The 16,242-nt window shown below is 60.0% G+C and overlaps 1 protein-coding gene across 1 annotated transcript; it reads left to right on the forward strand.

The window, feature by feature from the left end:
- The first annotated feature begins 292 nt into the window (after nt 1-292).
- On the forward strand, nt 293-1,424 carry ARL14 (ADP ribosylation factor like GTPase 14). The gene has a single exon (XM_004603177.2). It carries the CDS (start codon nt 350-352, stop codon nt 923-925), a length of 576 nt encoding a protein of 191 aa, XP_004603234.1. The 5' UTR covers nt 293-349; the 3' UTR covers nt 926-1,424.
- The last annotated feature ends 14,818 nt before the right edge of the window (nt 1,425-16,242 follow it).

Below are 16,242 nucleotides of genomic sequence, written 5' to 3' on the forward strand. Positions count from 1 at the left end.
GCCCCCCTTACAGGTGCGCCTGGAGAGGCAGGCAGGTGTGCGTGTGAGTGTGTGTGTGTGTGTGTGTGTGTGTGTGTGTGTGTGCCCGTCCAGCAGCCCCAAACCCGCGCTGTCCCAGGGCGAAGCGGAGACCCGCGGCCCCGCCGCCCCCTGGCCCCCCGCGCCGGCCCCTCCCGCGCCACTCAGGGCCCTGGAACGTGGCGGGTGTCCACGGCCCGGCGCTGACTCATTCCCGGGCCGGCCGCGATTGGGCGCCAAGGCCGATAAGCGGCCCCATAAAGGCGCGCGGGGCGCCGCGGGCGGGCTCGGGACTGGCCCGTCCAGCGAGCGAGCGCGCCCCGGGCGGGCCATGGGCCCCCGCAGCTCCAAGGGCCCCGAGGCGCGCCAGGCGCGGGTGCTGCTGTTGGGGCTGGACCTGGCGGGCAAGTCGGCGCTGCTGTACCGGCTGGCGCGGGCGCAGCGCGCGGCCACGCTGCCCACCGTGGGCTTCAACGTGGAGACGCTGGAGTGGGCCGGCGGCCTGCAGCTGACCCTGTGGGACGTGGGCGGCCAGGAGAAGATGCGGCGCGCCTGGGACTGCTTCTGCGAGGGCGCAGACGGGCTGCTCTACGTGGTGGACTGCGCTGACCCGCAGCGCCTGGACGCGTCGCGGCGCGCCCTGGAGAGCGTCCTGCAGAGCGAGCACCTCCGCCACGTGCCCCTGGTGCTGCTGGCCAACAAGCAGGACGTGCCCGGCGCGCTGGGCGCCGAGGACATCACCCGCCGCTTCCGCGTGCACAAGCTGTGCGCCGACCGCAGCTGGTACGTGCAGCCCTGCAGCGCCGTCACCGGGGACGGGCTGGCCCAGGGCCTGCAGAAGCTGGTGGCCTTCGTGAAGAGCCGCCGGAAGGCCCGCGGCGCGCTCGCCTTCTTCAGGCCCACCTGAGGGGCCCCGGGGAGCGGGGAGAGAGGCGGGACGTGGCCTGGGCCCAGGTCCCCGCGGCGCCAGGTCACCGGGACCCAGCGTGGCCGCCCTGGTACCGCCCAACGCATCACTCCGGGGCAGGCGCTCGGCGAGCAACGTGGACACAACTCAGAGGAAACCTTGGCCGCCGGGTGTGGGGTTCGTGACTCGGCAGAACCATCCCTGGGAACACACCTGGGGCCTTTTCAATCATGATCAGCTGCTGCTGCTGCTCTGGCACTCCCGGCGGTGCCCAGTGCGGACTCCTGGCTCTGTGCTCAGGCGTCACCGTGGAAGGGACTCAGGGGGTGACCCTGTGGGGTTCTGGCTGCGTCCAAGGCGAGCGCCCACCCGCAGGCTTCCTCTTTCTCCTGCCTCTACACAATGTGCTCTGACCCCAGCACGAACACCGCGTGACGCACTGCCGGCACAGAGAGGGGACTCTTTGGTGTCCGCCCTGGCTCCTGGGCCGGCTGTGAGGTGTGAGAAAGGACCTTTCATTTGGGGGGAGGAGGAGGTTTGCATGTCATGTTTTGGAAATCCTTGGATAAGGTTTTTCTTCTGGATTTCAGCCAGCTGTTTAATAAAAAAAAAAAAACAAAACCCTCCTGCCCCGCTGAGTCAGAGCGTGGACTCCGGCCTTGGCTCCCCAGCGCTGCCTTTGCTCTCCTCCCGGGAGGCAGATGTTTGCAGCCCGAGTCTCTGAGGAACTGGGAGATTAGTTTAAGAAAAACAATCATTTCTTTTTGGTCTGGGGCTGCGCCTGGTGGTTTGCTCAGGGCGGGGACTGGGCTGCCCTTGTCTGGGCAGGTGCATGGGCTGTGCCGCCCCAGGGGAGAGTTTTAGTCCAGTGGTAGCTGCTCTTCCGTTCAGCAGAACGTGGTGCGTGGGGTGCATGGGGAAGGGTCCGTCCCAGATGGCAAACGAGTCCGGCTCTGGGACTCGGGCGCAGTCTGCAGGAGGTGACTCCCAGAGGCCCCCACGCCTGGGGACCCGTGAAGGAGAAGGTTTGTCTCTGGGGTTTCCTGCCACTGCGGCTCTGCGGAAACCCTAGGGTGTCGGGAGGAGGAAGTGAGGTAGAATGGAGTGAGTCGAGGGGGTTCCCCTGACACTTAGAACTCCCCAGGACACCCCGAGGCCTGATCCTCGAATACAACATCCCCCCGACCCCCCCCAGCAAAACTCATCTAGCGTAGACACCACCTCATGCCCCCTGCAGCTCCTCGGAGGCCATTCTCGGGGGCACGGAGTCCCCTAGGGGACAGCCACCAAGGACACGGCTGCTGATGGGTGCCATACTTCCCTCACCGTAGGATAACAGAGCCACAAGGAGCTTAGGTTTGTCGGTCACATCCATCAAAGTGCTCCTGAGTCACTCCCATTCCTTTGTCTATCTGTAACCACTTCTCTCTGCTCTCTTCCCCAACCCGTTAATCAGCTCTTCCCCCTAATCAGACTGTTAATTTGTAAGGTCAGATCTTTCTAGGACACTGAACTTGTAAGTTAATATTGCCTTTCTCCTCTCATGTCTTTTGAATAGTTCATTATTTTTTTTAAGTTGATTACTATTATTATTTTTTTGTTTGGCTTTTTGGGTCACACCTGGCGATGCACAGGGGTCACTCCTGGCTCTGCACTCAGGAATTAACTCCTGGCAGTGCTCAGGGGACCATATGGGATGCTGGGGATCGAACCCAGGTCCACCGAGTGCAAGGCAAACGCCCTACCCGCTGTGCTATCACTCCAGCCCCCTTGAATAATTTACTTTAAAGTAATGTCCTTTTTTTGGTATAGAAACAAGAAGACAATATTATGTTTTTGTAACTTGGGATTTATTGGCTTTGAATATTATTTATTCCCAGGCATCTGCTTTCTTGACTTAAGCCTCAGTTGCCCTTAGTTCCTAGCACCCCAAAAGCAGGGGCCTGACGAGGGACTGAAGGGACCCAGAGCAAGCTCTGAGCTACCCTGGCATTGAAATGGGCCAGGCCAAAATGCCACGATTCTTAACTATAAGTTAAGAGCTTGATCATGGACAAATGCTGTCCTGATCCAAAAGTAACAATGAGACTAGGACCCTGCTAGGGATAGGAAAGACTAATCTGACCTAGCACTGTAGTCTGAGATCAAGATGACCCTACGAGAGCAATTCTATAAGCTTAATGCATCTCTTACTGTGTCCATATAAAATGATTAATATTGTAAATGCTTATATGTTTGCTGAACAAGAGGAGAAACACACCCATGGGATTCCGCCCTTGGGTAGGTCTGGCTGGAAGAGAATCTGTCCTGGAAGCAGCATCCCCTGAGGGAAAGAACTTTACCCCTATTGATTGTGACCACACCTGTGTGTAAGCCCAACCCTTCATGCTGGGGGGTTTAGTGAGGCCGTAAGAGTGGGGCTGGGGTTATTTTTCCAGATCAAGGGCTGGGAGAGAAGCAGAGACAGAGAGAGAGAGACGGAGTGAATGGGGATGAGAATGGAATAAACGGCAACTGATCAATCAACCGGCTTGGCCCTCGTTTCCTCCTCCGTCTGCCCCATGGCCCGAGTTGCTCAGGCTGGGCGACCGGCCTGGGACTGACCCCCTGAACCCAGGCCAATGTTTTTCACACCTCACGGCCTCCAGCCAGCAGGGAACTGAGGGTCACTTCCATGTGACAAGGTGGGGACAGTTTTGTTTGTTCGGGGGCCACACCTGGTGTGGTCCGGGTTTATCCTGGCTCTGTGCTCAGGGAGCACTCCTGGGTGCTGGGGAGGGAGCTGGACCGCGGGTGGCTGCCCAGGAGCAAGTGTCCCCCATCCTGCCTCTCCCGCTCCGTGGTGGGGAGTCCCAGGAGGCGGCAGCTGATGGATGGTTGAGGTGAGCCGGTTTGTGCTCAGCACTTTCGTCCTCAGTGACGCTCATTTGACGTTCCCAACTGTCCCAAGCTGGGGGGGGGGGGAGAGGGAGTTATCTCAATGTTAAGAGTAAACAAAAACCTCAACTATTAAAAAAATCATTGATTCCTTTTTGTTTGTGGTACAGGGTGCTGGGGCCTGGGCCCCTGTTGCGGGGGGCACACGCCTGACCACCCAGACCCGGCCCGGCCCGCTCTCTGGGACGGAAGCCGAGGTGCAGAGCCAAGAATCCGGCTCCTCCCGGCCTGTGGGGTCGGCTGCTGTGACCCGTTCTGAGTGAGAATGGTAGTGTGTCTCCTCTCTCGTGACCCGCAACACGCGGCTGGGAATAAGTTAGGGCTATGGTAGAAGCAAGACCCGCCACATGACCCGGGAATCTTACTTCCGGGTCAGTGTCCAGAGGAAACGAGGTTCCTGTTTCTCAGCGGTACCTGCACCCCATGTTCGCCGCAGCGTGACTCACGAAGGCCCAGACATGGGGCCAGGCTGGCTGGTGCCGGGCAGATGGACCAAGCGATGGACGACGGCCGAGAGCAGGAAACGTCAGTTTGCCTGTATGGGGACATTCAGCCTGAGTGAAAAGGCCCGGGAAGGACAAGCAAGGCTCTTGCTTATCTGTGGAATCTAAAACTTCCACAGGGAGAGGAGGTGGACCAGTGGGTGCCAGGGGCCGGGGTGCAGGAGGTGGGGAGAGATGGCCAAAGGCCACCACGTTCTGTCTCAGGTGCTGCTGAGCACGGGTGACAGTGCTGTTGGGGAGTAGGGGAAAATGTAATAAGGAAATAGTTAAAAATATGTGTTCAGGGGGCTGGAGTGATAGCATAGTGGGTAGGGCATTTGCCTTGCACACAGCTGACTCGGGTTCGATTCCCAGCATCCCATATGGTCCCCTGAGCACCACAAGGGGGTAATTCCTGAGTGCAGAGCCAGTAGTGACCCCTGTGCATCTCCAGGTGTGACCCAAAAAGCAAAAAAAAAAAAAAGTGTTCATTTCGGGGGGTGGGGTGGGTCATACCCAGCAGTGCTCAGGGATTACTTCTGACTTTGTGCTCAGTGATCACTTCTGACAGTGCTTGGGGGACCATACTGGGTGCCGGGGGTCACACGTGCCAGGCCAGTGCCTTAACCCAGTGTGCCACCTCTCCAGTTCCCTAGGAGAGCAACCCCACGCATTCCCGGCAAGGAGGAAGACTGGAACATGTGAGGTGATGAAGTTCACGGGCTCTCGTGGGCATTCTCGCACAAAGCGCATGCAGGGCAGACCGTCACTCTGTACACGGGGACGCACCGTGTTGGTGACGGACAGAGTCACGATCCCCTTGTCAATCATTACCCAATAAAGTGAGGGCCAAAAGGAATGTGCTCGGCTCAAACGTTTGATGTCAGTAGACAGGTGGCAGGGGCGTGTCCCGGGAACTAGTAAAATGCAAGAAGTTGCTTCATCCTGAAGAAGCCGGGAGGCACGGAGAGCACAGCTCTGCGCGTCTGCCTGCCGCAGGGCCCCTGGGAAGGGGCTGGGAAAGTGGACTCTGAGCTGGGGAACGGCTGGGGCAGTGACCCAGAGGCACTAACCCAGTCGCAGCTTCAAAGGTACAGGGGCAGGAGCAGCCTTTTGGGATGAAAGGCAAAAAGATCACCGAACCCTTCAGGTTCTCTCACCTGAAGGGGCCTCTCCCTGCTGCCCCCTGGGGCCACCCCAGTAGGCCACCCCACCCTCGCAGTGCTCACGTGTCTTTGCCGCAGTGTCTGATGTGCTTTTTCTTCCCCCCCCCCCTTAGGAGTAGGGAGTTGGTCTATTTCTTTTTGTTTTGGGGCCATGCCTGGCTGTGCTCAGGGCTGACTCCTGGCCCTCCACTCAGAGATCACTCCCGGTGGGGCTTGGGGACTGCCCGGGGCACGTGAGATCAAACCCCGGGTCAGCCACATGCGAGGCAAGCACCCCACAAGCGGTGCTGTCACTTTGCCCTGCAACTTGGCCTTTCTTGTTCGCTGCTGTGTCCTGGGGCAGGAGAGTGTCTTGCAGGGTATGTGCAGGAGGAAGGAATGAACTGAAGCACTCAGTGACGCCCCCTCGGCGGGAGAGGGCCGGTGAAGGCCCCGGAGCCCAAGAAAGGTGGACGCAGAGCCCTGTCCAGATGCATGTGTGTCCACTGGGCGCCAGCTGGGGCTGCAGCAGCAGGATTTGGGGCCAGGATTGGTGGGGAGTCTGCGGCACACGAGTTTGGCTCTCTGGGTTCCAGGTCTACTCAGGAACTGAGACTCCCCAAAGCATGCGCTCGTTATTCCAAACCACGGAGGCCCCGGGTGGCTGCAGAAGGCACAGTTCAGTTTCCCTCCTCAGCGGGGACGCAGCGCTCCGTGTCTCTGTCCTGCCAGGAACCTCTCCTGTCCCGCCCTCTGCCCCGACAACCCCCGTTAGGACCCTCACTCCACAGGGGGAAGGGAGAGAAAGCTGACTTGCCTCATCCTCCAGAAAATGTGAAGGGAGACGGGAATGGACACGGCTGACTTTTCACTTAGATCTACCAGTCGAAACCAACTTACCATAAGCTAGTCCCCCCCTCCCTTCTCCCCCTCCTCCTCCTCTTGCTCTTTCTCTTGCTCTTTCTCACCTACAATCACCCCAACCCTGACACTTCACACCTGCCAGAACTCGAGTGCCTCTCTTCTTAGCATAAATGTTCAATCACAGAACTATTACACATAAAATCTTAAGCAGTCATCGAATATTGTCATCTAATATTGACATCTAATAATGTCATCTAATATTCATAATCAAGTTTCTCTCCAAAATAGAAATTGGGGTTTACTTGAGTCAAGATCTATTGCATTTGGTTATGTCACATTTTAAAAATTCTTCTCTCCTCCTTGCATTTTCTTTTCTCTTTTTCTTTCCTCTTTCTTTCTTCCTTCCTTCATTTCTTTCTTTCTTTCTTTCTTTCTTTCTTTCTTTCTTTCTTTCTTTCTTTCTTTTTCTTTCTTTCTTTCTTTCTTTCTTTCTTTCTTTCTTTCTTTCTTTCTTTCTTTCTTTCTTTCTTTCTTTCTTTTCTTCTTCCTCCTTTGCTTCCTTCTGTCCTTTTCCTTCCTTTCTTCCTTCCTTTTCCTTTCTTTCTTCCTTACTTACTTCCTTTCTTCTTATTTTTTATTTTTAGGAATGAGATGTTTTTGAAGAGTCCAGATCAGGTGATTTTGAGGAAGGTCCCACAGTCTGGGTCTGTTGGGTTGTGTCTGCCTGATTAGATGTAGTCATGCCTTTCAGGAGAACATTCCCCAGGGGCGTGCATCCCAAAGCATCCACTGGGAGGCGCCATGTGCCCGAACCGCGGTAGATGATGTGGCTTGTTCAGGCCGTTATCACCCAGGCTTGATTTCCCAGCGGTAAAAATAAAACCTCCCTCTTCGCTCTCATTAGTTTGACATGATGAATGTGCTGCTTTGAGGCTGTGTGAATATCGTGTCTCGCAAGTCTTTCTCTGTGTCTGAGGAGCCTTTCTTAACCAGCTCTCTCCCTGACGCTGCGGAGTCCTGAGTCTGTGTTTAGGTACCTGGGAGCTGTCATTCTACAGTGAACCTTCTCCTTTCTCCTCTCCTTCTGATCCTCCCTCCGCCGTCCCCGTGGACTGGCCCCTGAATTCAGTGCTCTATTTCCTAGTGCCCCTCACCCTGAAATCCCTCCAGCTTGGCCTGGCGGCTTTTTCTTTTTCAGGATTGCAGGTTTCTCAGACCCCCTCAGACTGATTCCCCCATATACCTGGGCGCGGGAGGAAGGAAACTGTATTTGCGTGATTACTGACTGCAAACACCCATTGCTGTTATGGCCCTTTTTTTTTTTCTTTTTGGGTCACACCTGGCGATGCACAGGGGTTACTCCTGGCTCTGCAGCCAGGAATTACTCCTGGCAGTGCTCGGGGGACCATATGCGATGCTGGGAATTGAACCTGGGTTGGCCGCGTGCAAGGCAAACGCCCTACCCGCTGTGCTACCACTCCAGTCCCAGTCGTGGTCCTTTTTGACGCCCAAACTGCCCCCAAGTTTGCTCAGGAGCACCCCTCACGCCAGCTACTGTGTCCGCAGCTGCTGTCCACGCAGTGCCCTGGGTCTCTGAGCACTTTTGAGGGAGCAGGGAGTACTTGGGCGTCCTGGACTGAATGAAGCATTTCTTCAACAAGCCCCGGTTCCGGTCACTGCAGGGAGAGCGATCACGAGAAGCAGGCAAGGCTCTGAGGGGCACCCACGCCCCAGGGCTGCACTGCTGATGCGACTCAGTAGAAACAACAAGGAAATAGACACGTTTTAAGGCAGTGCCAGTACCTCCAGATCAAGCCCCTCCGGCTTTTAACTTCCCTTCCAAAATCCTTTTTTCAACCTTCCCCTATAAAGAACCCCGGTTTCAGAAAGCACCCAATACATTTACTCTCTTGTGCAGTGCTGTACTAAGCCAATGCTCTCAGAATCTCGGTACCAATCCAATGACAACCTCTCTAATAAGTGCTCCCTCTCTTCTCCTGGAAAGGCGGCAATGTGGCCTTGGAGATGGAGTAAGAGAGCCACAAGCCAGGGAATAGTGGCAGCCTCGAGTGGGGAGAAAAAGCAAGGAAACGGGTCCTCAAGGTAGTTTCCCACGAGGGGTGGGCACTGCCTCCCTGGAAGCAGGGAGAGAAAGGGAGGGCCGAGGATGGGGAACCGGCTGGGAACTGCACGGAAGCAGTTGACACAGAGCTCAAAGGACCCCACACTGTCTCCCTCACCTGCTAGTTAAGGACTCTGTGAGCACTGGAGGTTTGCACGCGACTTCTCACTCACGACTCAAGCCCCCGTGCACGCAGGCAGGAGGAAACCCATTTTCTCTGTCCACTCACACTTCACTGCCCTCCAGGTGCCCAGGAGGGATTCAGCTGACAGGTGGTTATTGATTGCACCTGGGTAAACGCCAACTGAAGGCATGAGTCCGTCTGAGGAGTGAGTCCCTGGGCGTTTGGTGACCATGTGACCGTGGGTGTGGAGAAACAGGCCTGCCCAGCCCGCTGGGTATACGGACTGCCAATCCGGACCCAGGTGAAATCTGGGTGCGCCCCGGGAGCGGGGGGTGCACTGGGCACACCGGCACTTTGCAGGAGCACCCGCCACGGGGGGTTCGGGTCTTTTTGCTCAGTGCACGGCTCCCCGTTGGGCCCAGGCGCCTGGGCCGCGGGTGGACACGAGCCCGGGGCCTGCGCCAGGCTGGCGGCACCCGCGCCTCTGCAGCGAGGCCGCGATTCCCAGGGGCCCGGGCCCATCCCGGCCCTGCCCCTTGCGCCCACCACTCAGGGGGAGTCGCGCGGGTTAAGGGGGCAGCGGGGGCCTCGGGGAACCCCGTGCGTGGCTCAGGGGGTGGCGACGCTGACAGCGAGGGGGCAGGGGCGTCCGGGCGGACAAGTGGCTGGAGAAAGGCGCGTGCACCCTCGGGCAGGTGCTACGAGGCAGAGGCAGTTACGACCCGTTAGTCCAGGAGCTGCGCGGCCAGATGACGTCACGGCCCCACGCACCCCGCCTGCAGTCAGATGACGTCACGGCCCCACACCCCGCCTGCAGTCAGATGACGTCATGGCCCCATGCGCACCCCCGCCTTCAGTCAGATGACGTCATGGCCCCATGCACACCCCCGCCTGCAGTCAGATGACGCCACGCCCCACGCACACACCCATCTGCAAATTGGATGACGTCACGGCCCCACCCCTGCAGTCAGATGACGTCACGGCCCCCACCCCATCTGAGTCTGCAGATGAAGTCACGTGTTCCCCAAGCCCAACCCCCACCCGCCAGGACAGGAAAGTAGGCCCGAGCTTAGTGCCCAGCGCAGCTCCTTGAGCTACCCCTCCTGCCCCCGCGCCCGCCCGGCCTCTGGGGAGGGGGGACGGGGCGTCTGTCCGGCTCCTGGGGTCTGCGCGGACGCCGCCAGGTTTCCCGTAAGCGCTCACCTGTAATTTGAATATCCGCGCGCCAAGTCCCGGCGTGGTCTTTGCCCCTCGGGTGCTCGGGACTCACTCCTGGCTGGGTCAGCGCGGGCAGGGCGCGTGCCTGTCCCCTGCGCCACAGCACTCGGCCCCGAAAGGAGGCGGCGGGCGCCCCGTTCCTGACCTGGGGGCCCTGGGGGCGGGGCGGGCAGCCCTGTCCGGGGGCACTGGGGCGGGCAGCCCTGTCCGGAAGCACCTGGGGGCGGGCAGCCCTGTCCGGCGGGCACCTGGGGGCGGGCAGCCCTGTCCAGGAGCACCTGGGGGCGGGCAGCCCTGTCCCCGGCTCTGCGGGGCCCGGGGCTGGCCAGAGTGCTTGGGAGGTCAGCACTGCACGCGCCCTGCGGATCGCCCACGCACTCTGGCCAGCCCCGGAGCGCCGACGTGACAGGTGACGTTGCACCGAGCGCGAACGCATCCCTCCGCGGCGCCCGCCCGCGATCCCCGCGCCCCCCAGGAACGCGCCCCGCGAGCTGCCAGCTGCGACGTCAGCGAGCGTCACCAACCGTGAGCAGATGAACGTTACTGGACGTCCCGGCGGGAGCAGCTGCCCCGGCTCCGGCCCGAAATGGCCCGGCAGTACCGGGTCCCGGAGCTCGCCGCGCAGGAGCATCCTCATGGTAGGGGCGCCGGCGTCCCTGGTTCCAGCCCTTGGGGGACAAGTTTGTGTTCCCGCAAAATCGGGGTATGCATGGATGGAAGAGAGAACAGCATCCCGTTTAGGACCACCAGGACGGGCAGGGGGCACAGGTGGACTTCAAGGGTGTGGGATGGGGAGATGCCAGCTGTGTGTGCCCCTCACCTGGTGGACCTGCCTCACCCCGGGATACCGTCTTCCTGATGCGTCCTTGCTCAGTCGTGCCCGCTGGGGGATGGGCAGAGTTGCCCTCCAGGCTCAGGCCAGCCTGCGACTCAGAAACCGAAGATTCTCTCATCAGTCTGGGCGCGGTTTCGTGTCCTTGGCCTGCGGGCGGGGTGATGGTTCCCTTCTGTCTCTACCCATCTGCCGGGCAGTCAATCATTGTCCCACCGAGAAGGTGGGGCGATGAGGGGCCGAGAGCTGAGTTCTCAGGGGGGACCCTCCCTCTGCCTGCCGGGCGCGTCCTGGGGTCCAGGGTGCAGCCGGGGCAGTGGGGCCGGGTCATCGCCCAGTGTCTCCTGTCCTCCTGGGGGACCCCTGGGAAGTTCTGGCACCCCGGGAGACAGAGCCTGGAAGATCCGTGTCCCGGAAGCGAGTCCGGGCCGTGGCCCCTGGTGGGTGTTCAGAAACCGGGCCGCACACCCCTCCATCCCTCCAGACCCCGTGACGGGGGCTCCCTCTCCCGCTCCCCTAGGTTGGAAGTTCTTTTACCGCGGCCAGCAAGAGGAGAAAATCCAGCGCTTTTTGATTACAATACAGCGACTGGTGTCAGAGCTCCTGTCTGCGTGGGACGTTCTTGCACCTCTGAGAGTGAGAGGAGAAAAACAAGCCTATTTTCACGGCCGGGAGGTGACAGGGCCTGCCTGCTGTGCCGTCAGGGTGGGGGGTGAATGACCGGGTGTGAGGCAGTGGGGTGGGGTGCCCCCTGTTCTCACCCTGTCCATCCTCACCCTGTGTCCTCTGCAGGTGGCTGGACGGTCTCAGGATAGCGTCTGCTGCCATGCTGCCAGCGTCACCGTGTGCTGGCCCTGGGTGGTGGCGACTCCGACTCCTGCTGGTCACTGAAGGCCGCGCTGCCCCCGGTGCCCCGGCAACCAATGCCTTTTTCTCTGCCCCGAGGTCCTCCCCCATCCTCCCACCCATCCGGAGTCTCTCTCCTGCCAGGTCTGTCTTGGGTCTGAAAGTGTCTGTGGTGCTTTCCCGGCCCAACCCCGGATCTGGGCCCCCAGACGCCAGGCTGGGAGCGGATCCTGTTTTCCAACCAGAGGAATTTTTGTCTCCAAAAACCTCTTCTCAGTTGAACCCACTTTTTTTCCAAGATATCAACCCCTTACCAAATTGGCCGCCATGAATAGTTTTCTTTCATCCAATGTTCTGCTGTTGCTCTATTGAAAGCGCTTACACAGACAGCCCTGGTATGTTGGTGATAATGTCACAGTGATTGCAGGAGGCACGCCTGGCCGGTGGCTCCCAGTGGCAGCCCGCCTCATGCTGAAAGTGCCTCCCCTTACTCCTTGCCACCGTGGATGACAGCCAAGAGTTTCTCTCCCTCTGTGTTTTGGGAGAAGACCTTGCCCCGTGTTTCCATCCAGCCTACTCACATCTCCTTTCCTGCCCCGACTTCTTGGTACTCCTCGACGGAACATCCCAAAGGAATAGAAACTTAGTCACATGTAAAGATTTTTTTTTCCTTCCAAGAGCTTAGTGCAGACTTTGAACTAAAATTAGCAGGGAAAGTTTGCATGTATTCCTGACCCCTCTGGGCCAGCCGTCACCTATCCGGCTGGGAGAAGCAGGCGAGGCCCAGGGTCTGCAGACCCGTGAGAAGCACCTGTATCAGCCGACGGTGTGAGAACAGTCCCAGCTCATGTAACCGTCAACCCATAGCGCCTGTTGCAGCCCTTTGGCTGAGCCCGTGTTGTCAGTAGGATCCTGACTTAATCCACAGGCTAAGAATCCCCAAGACTTCCTGTCCCCTGGCCCCGTCCTTGGCCTGACCCCCGGCCCCACTCAGGTCCCGTTCTGCCCTTTCACTGAGGCTCAAACCCAGATCTGGGCAGTCACCCCTGCTGGCTCTGGCCCCGTGCCGGGCTCTGCAGAGCGTGCTTGGAGCGCAGAATCCGATGGAACAGCGGAGTCGTGGGAGCGGCCGGACCCCAGGTGGACGTGGCTGCTTGGGACCCTGCGGGTCTCCAGGTGGCCTCCCGGTCCATGCTCGACTCTCCCGCCTTGCTGGGTAGCTCCGGGCCGTCCACAGAAAGCAAGGCGGCTGCCACTTACTCACCCAGCACCAGTGGGCTGTGTCGGCGGGGACTGAGTGTGCCACTGAGCGGTGACGCCTCTGGGAAGTTCTCGGGGCGGCCTAGGAGTGGGAATGAGCTGGCCCTGGCACGCGCAGGGCCGCGTCCGAGGACACGGGGCAGGGTCATGGAAGCGCCTAGAGGCAGGAGCAAAGGACCCTCATGCTGTGACTGGAGAATTCTTGAGATACAGGCCCAAGCGCCGTGTGCGCAGAAGTTTGAGGGAACTGAGGAACCCGCCTCCCGCCTTGTTCCTGGGCTGCTCGCAAGGAGGCGCTGCTGCTTTCTGAGAAACCCCAGTCAAGGGAGACACATTTGCCTTCATCGTGGTCGAGATTGCTCATCTGCCTCTGTCCGTGCCGGAGGTTTCCCTGGCTGCCTGCTGGGAGAGCCATGTTGCTGATGCCAAGGGCCTGGGGCCCCTAGGAGAAGGTTTTCTCAGCACAGGTCCTTCTGCCCTGATCCTGGAATCCGTAGGGTCCTTTCCGTGCGACGAGCCTTCGTCTTATTCTAGGTAACCAAGCTGATTCCTGAGTACTTCAGAGCGGGACCTTGGAGCCGGTCCGCCTGTCACTGTGCTCTCGTCTTCGTGTCTTGTGGCATCTGTCTCCATCTCCTGTGGGCAAGGAGCGACAGGGTGCCCGGACACAGACGCCCTCTTCGGAGCCATCGGGGCGTGACTTGGAAACGTCTCACCTGTGGAGCACAGCCCGCCCGGCCCAGCCACACGCTGGAGACGCCCCGTCCGGCTCGGAAGGCCATCTGTGCGAGGCCGGGCAGGAGTAGCCATGGGGGGAGCAGGGTAGGAAGCAGCGGAATCTGTCCCGGACCCCCCAGTCTTGGAGACATTTGCTGCTCTGCTAGTTAAAGCTGGTGATGTGCCGAGAGCCCGTGAGAGCTGGGCAAGGGGAGACAGGGCAGTGCATCTCCCCCACCCCCCACCCCCCCAAATGCAGCTGCCCCAGACACTTGATCATCAGGCCCGAAAGATGAAGCCCTCGTGACTCCCGGGGCCCCTGGCAGAGCCCGGCTCAGCTGGACATGCTCCCGGGCGTGGTCTGGGTGTCCTTTGGAGAACAGTGGCGTCAGGTGAGGGTGTCCTAGAGGATGCGGGTGGCAGGTGGTCCAGGCAGGAGCCCCCTCCATGGGGAGGACGTCGGGGGGGCTCTTTAGAGCCACCCTGATGACTGTGCACAAGACCCCCCTCCCCCGGGTCCCCGAGCCTGTCCTTTGAGGTGCCAGGAGAACCACCTCCCGCCCCCCTCCAGCCGCAAAGGGCCCCCCGTTGCAGTAAGGTATGGTTAGGTGGTCAGAGGCATTGAGATATACACGCGAAAGCACACGGACACGAAAGCACGGGCACGTGGTGGCAGGGCAGGGTGCGCGGCCTGGGACGTCACATTTTAGATGGAAGCTTTTTTTTCTTGGGTCAGGAGATTTGAGCCTCCTCCCCCCCCCCGCCCCGCACCCCCTCCCCACAGGAGCAAGACGAAACCTTATCAAAGAAAGGACAATATCGGTGGGAAAGGGGACGAGGGAGAGGGACTCGCAGTGTGTGTGACCTGGACCCGACACAGCGACCGAGCTTGGGGAGTTTGAGGCTGAGCAGAGCCGTGACCCGGGTGGGCAGGAGCCGAAGGTGGGATGCAGCCCTGCGCCCGCCGACCTCAAGAGCTGGCGAGGCTCAGAGGTGGCGGGAGGGTGGGGGCGGGGGTGTTCTTGCAGTCAAGGTCCCCCCAAGTCTCAGAGCCGAGTTCCCCCAGGGGTCTGAGAGGAAGAGACCGCCGCCCCTTGGAGAGACACCCCCATTCCGGCACCACCCCCGTGTTGGGAGACTCACCCCTGCAATTGGAATCTAAAATGCTGCTCCAGAGTTTACAGGACACTCCCCTGCCCCTCCCCTAGTTGGCCTGCCTGGTGAACATTGCTCCCCTCTCAATAAAGACTCTGGCACGCGTGATGGGTCCCGTGTCCAGGGCGGGGCGTGCTCGGGGTGAGGGGAGGGAGGGGGCGGGGCTTCTGCAGCTTCTCAGGCGCTGGAACCTGTGTCTCTCCCCCACCCCCCAAGCTTTTTCCTCCCCGAGGGACTCTGCGTTGCCCCGCTGTCTCCTGCGGCCGCTTAACCTGGCCTGCGGGAAGTTGCGGGGAGCCCAGCCTTCCCCCCTCAGCGAGCCCCCCACACGTGGAATATTTCTAGCCCTAGCAAGACGTCTGCCCTTCGTCCCTGAAGAGAATCAGAAGAAAGTGTCAGAAGAAAGCGACGCCATCTCAGTGTCTGGGGGTCTTGCAGGAGGCCTGGACGTGGGAGCTCTCGGGGTGGGGACGGCCGTTGCGGGGACAGGGCAAAGGGCCAGCAGAGACACTGCCTCAGAGGGCCGGGGGTGGTGAGGCCCCTTTGGCACAGGACCAGGAAGGTCCCCACTGGACGGGGCCCTGAGAAGTGGTGTCCTTCCCCGGGAGACACTGGACAGCAGTGACCAGGGAAGGACCCTGAGCACGAGGCCACTCTGCCCAGGGGTCCCCAAAGCTGAGAGGAGGGAGGCGATGCCCCCCCCCGAGAGCAGAAATGGGGGGATGTGACCCCTTCTGAGCCACCCTGTGTCCTGCGGGTGCAGGCAGCACGGCGCCCTCCCCTGGGTCCCTGGGATGCAGGTGGCCCTGGTGACCGCCGGCTCCGAGAGAACAAGGCACTGGGAGCCTGAGGCCAGGCCGGGAAGGAGGAGGCAGGTGGGGCAGGGCCTGTGGGCGCCATCACCGTGGCACCCGCCCCGCCCCGTCCCCCTTTGTGACTCCTCAGTGACCTCAGTGACTCCACCGTCAGCAAAGACACCCACAGGGCCCAGCTGCCGCAGACACGCGTTGGCTTCAGTGATGGATCTCGGAGATTATGCCTGTCCCCTGCTTCCCCCACCCCCCAGTCTGACTGGCCGCCCTCTCCCTCCGCTAACATTCTAGAGTCTTCTCGGGCGGACAGTCGGGGCACAGATGCTCCCTGGGGCAGAGCGTGTGGCCTGGTCAACGCGAAGCTGGAGAGCAGAGGTGGACACGGGTGTGTGTGAGGGTCCGGGTGGGGGGTGGGGTGAGAGGCGGTGCCCGTGGGGGGCTGCTTCTGCAGCTGCTCACTCCCGTCTCCCTCATGACCTAACCGTTGTCTACAGCACCTGCCCACGCCTTTCTCGGTGAATTCTTCTGAACACAGACCATTAGAGCAAACCTCTTGCAAGTGGCAATCATCCAAAACGCCACGGAATTCCCACTAACTTACAAAGGAGCTCGCCCCAGCTTAAGGCAGAATATTCCAAAAAAATCAACACCCACAGGCTCCAGAGCTGACCCGGCCTGCCTCACACCCCCTTCCTTGCTCCCAGGTCCTGGAGACGCAGCAATTCTCATGCCCTCTGACCCCTCAGAAATACAAAATATTGAGAGAGGCTACTCTGAACATCTGTATGCTTCCCCCGCGCCCC

The sequence above is a fragment of the Sorex araneus genome, chromosome 2, assembly GCF_027595985.1.
Source record: "Sorex araneus isolate mSorAra2 chromosome 2, mSorAra2.pri, whole genome shotgun sequence".
Lineage (NCBI taxonomy): Eukaryota > Metazoa > Chordata > Mammalia > Eulipotyphla > Soricidae > Sorex > Sorex araneus.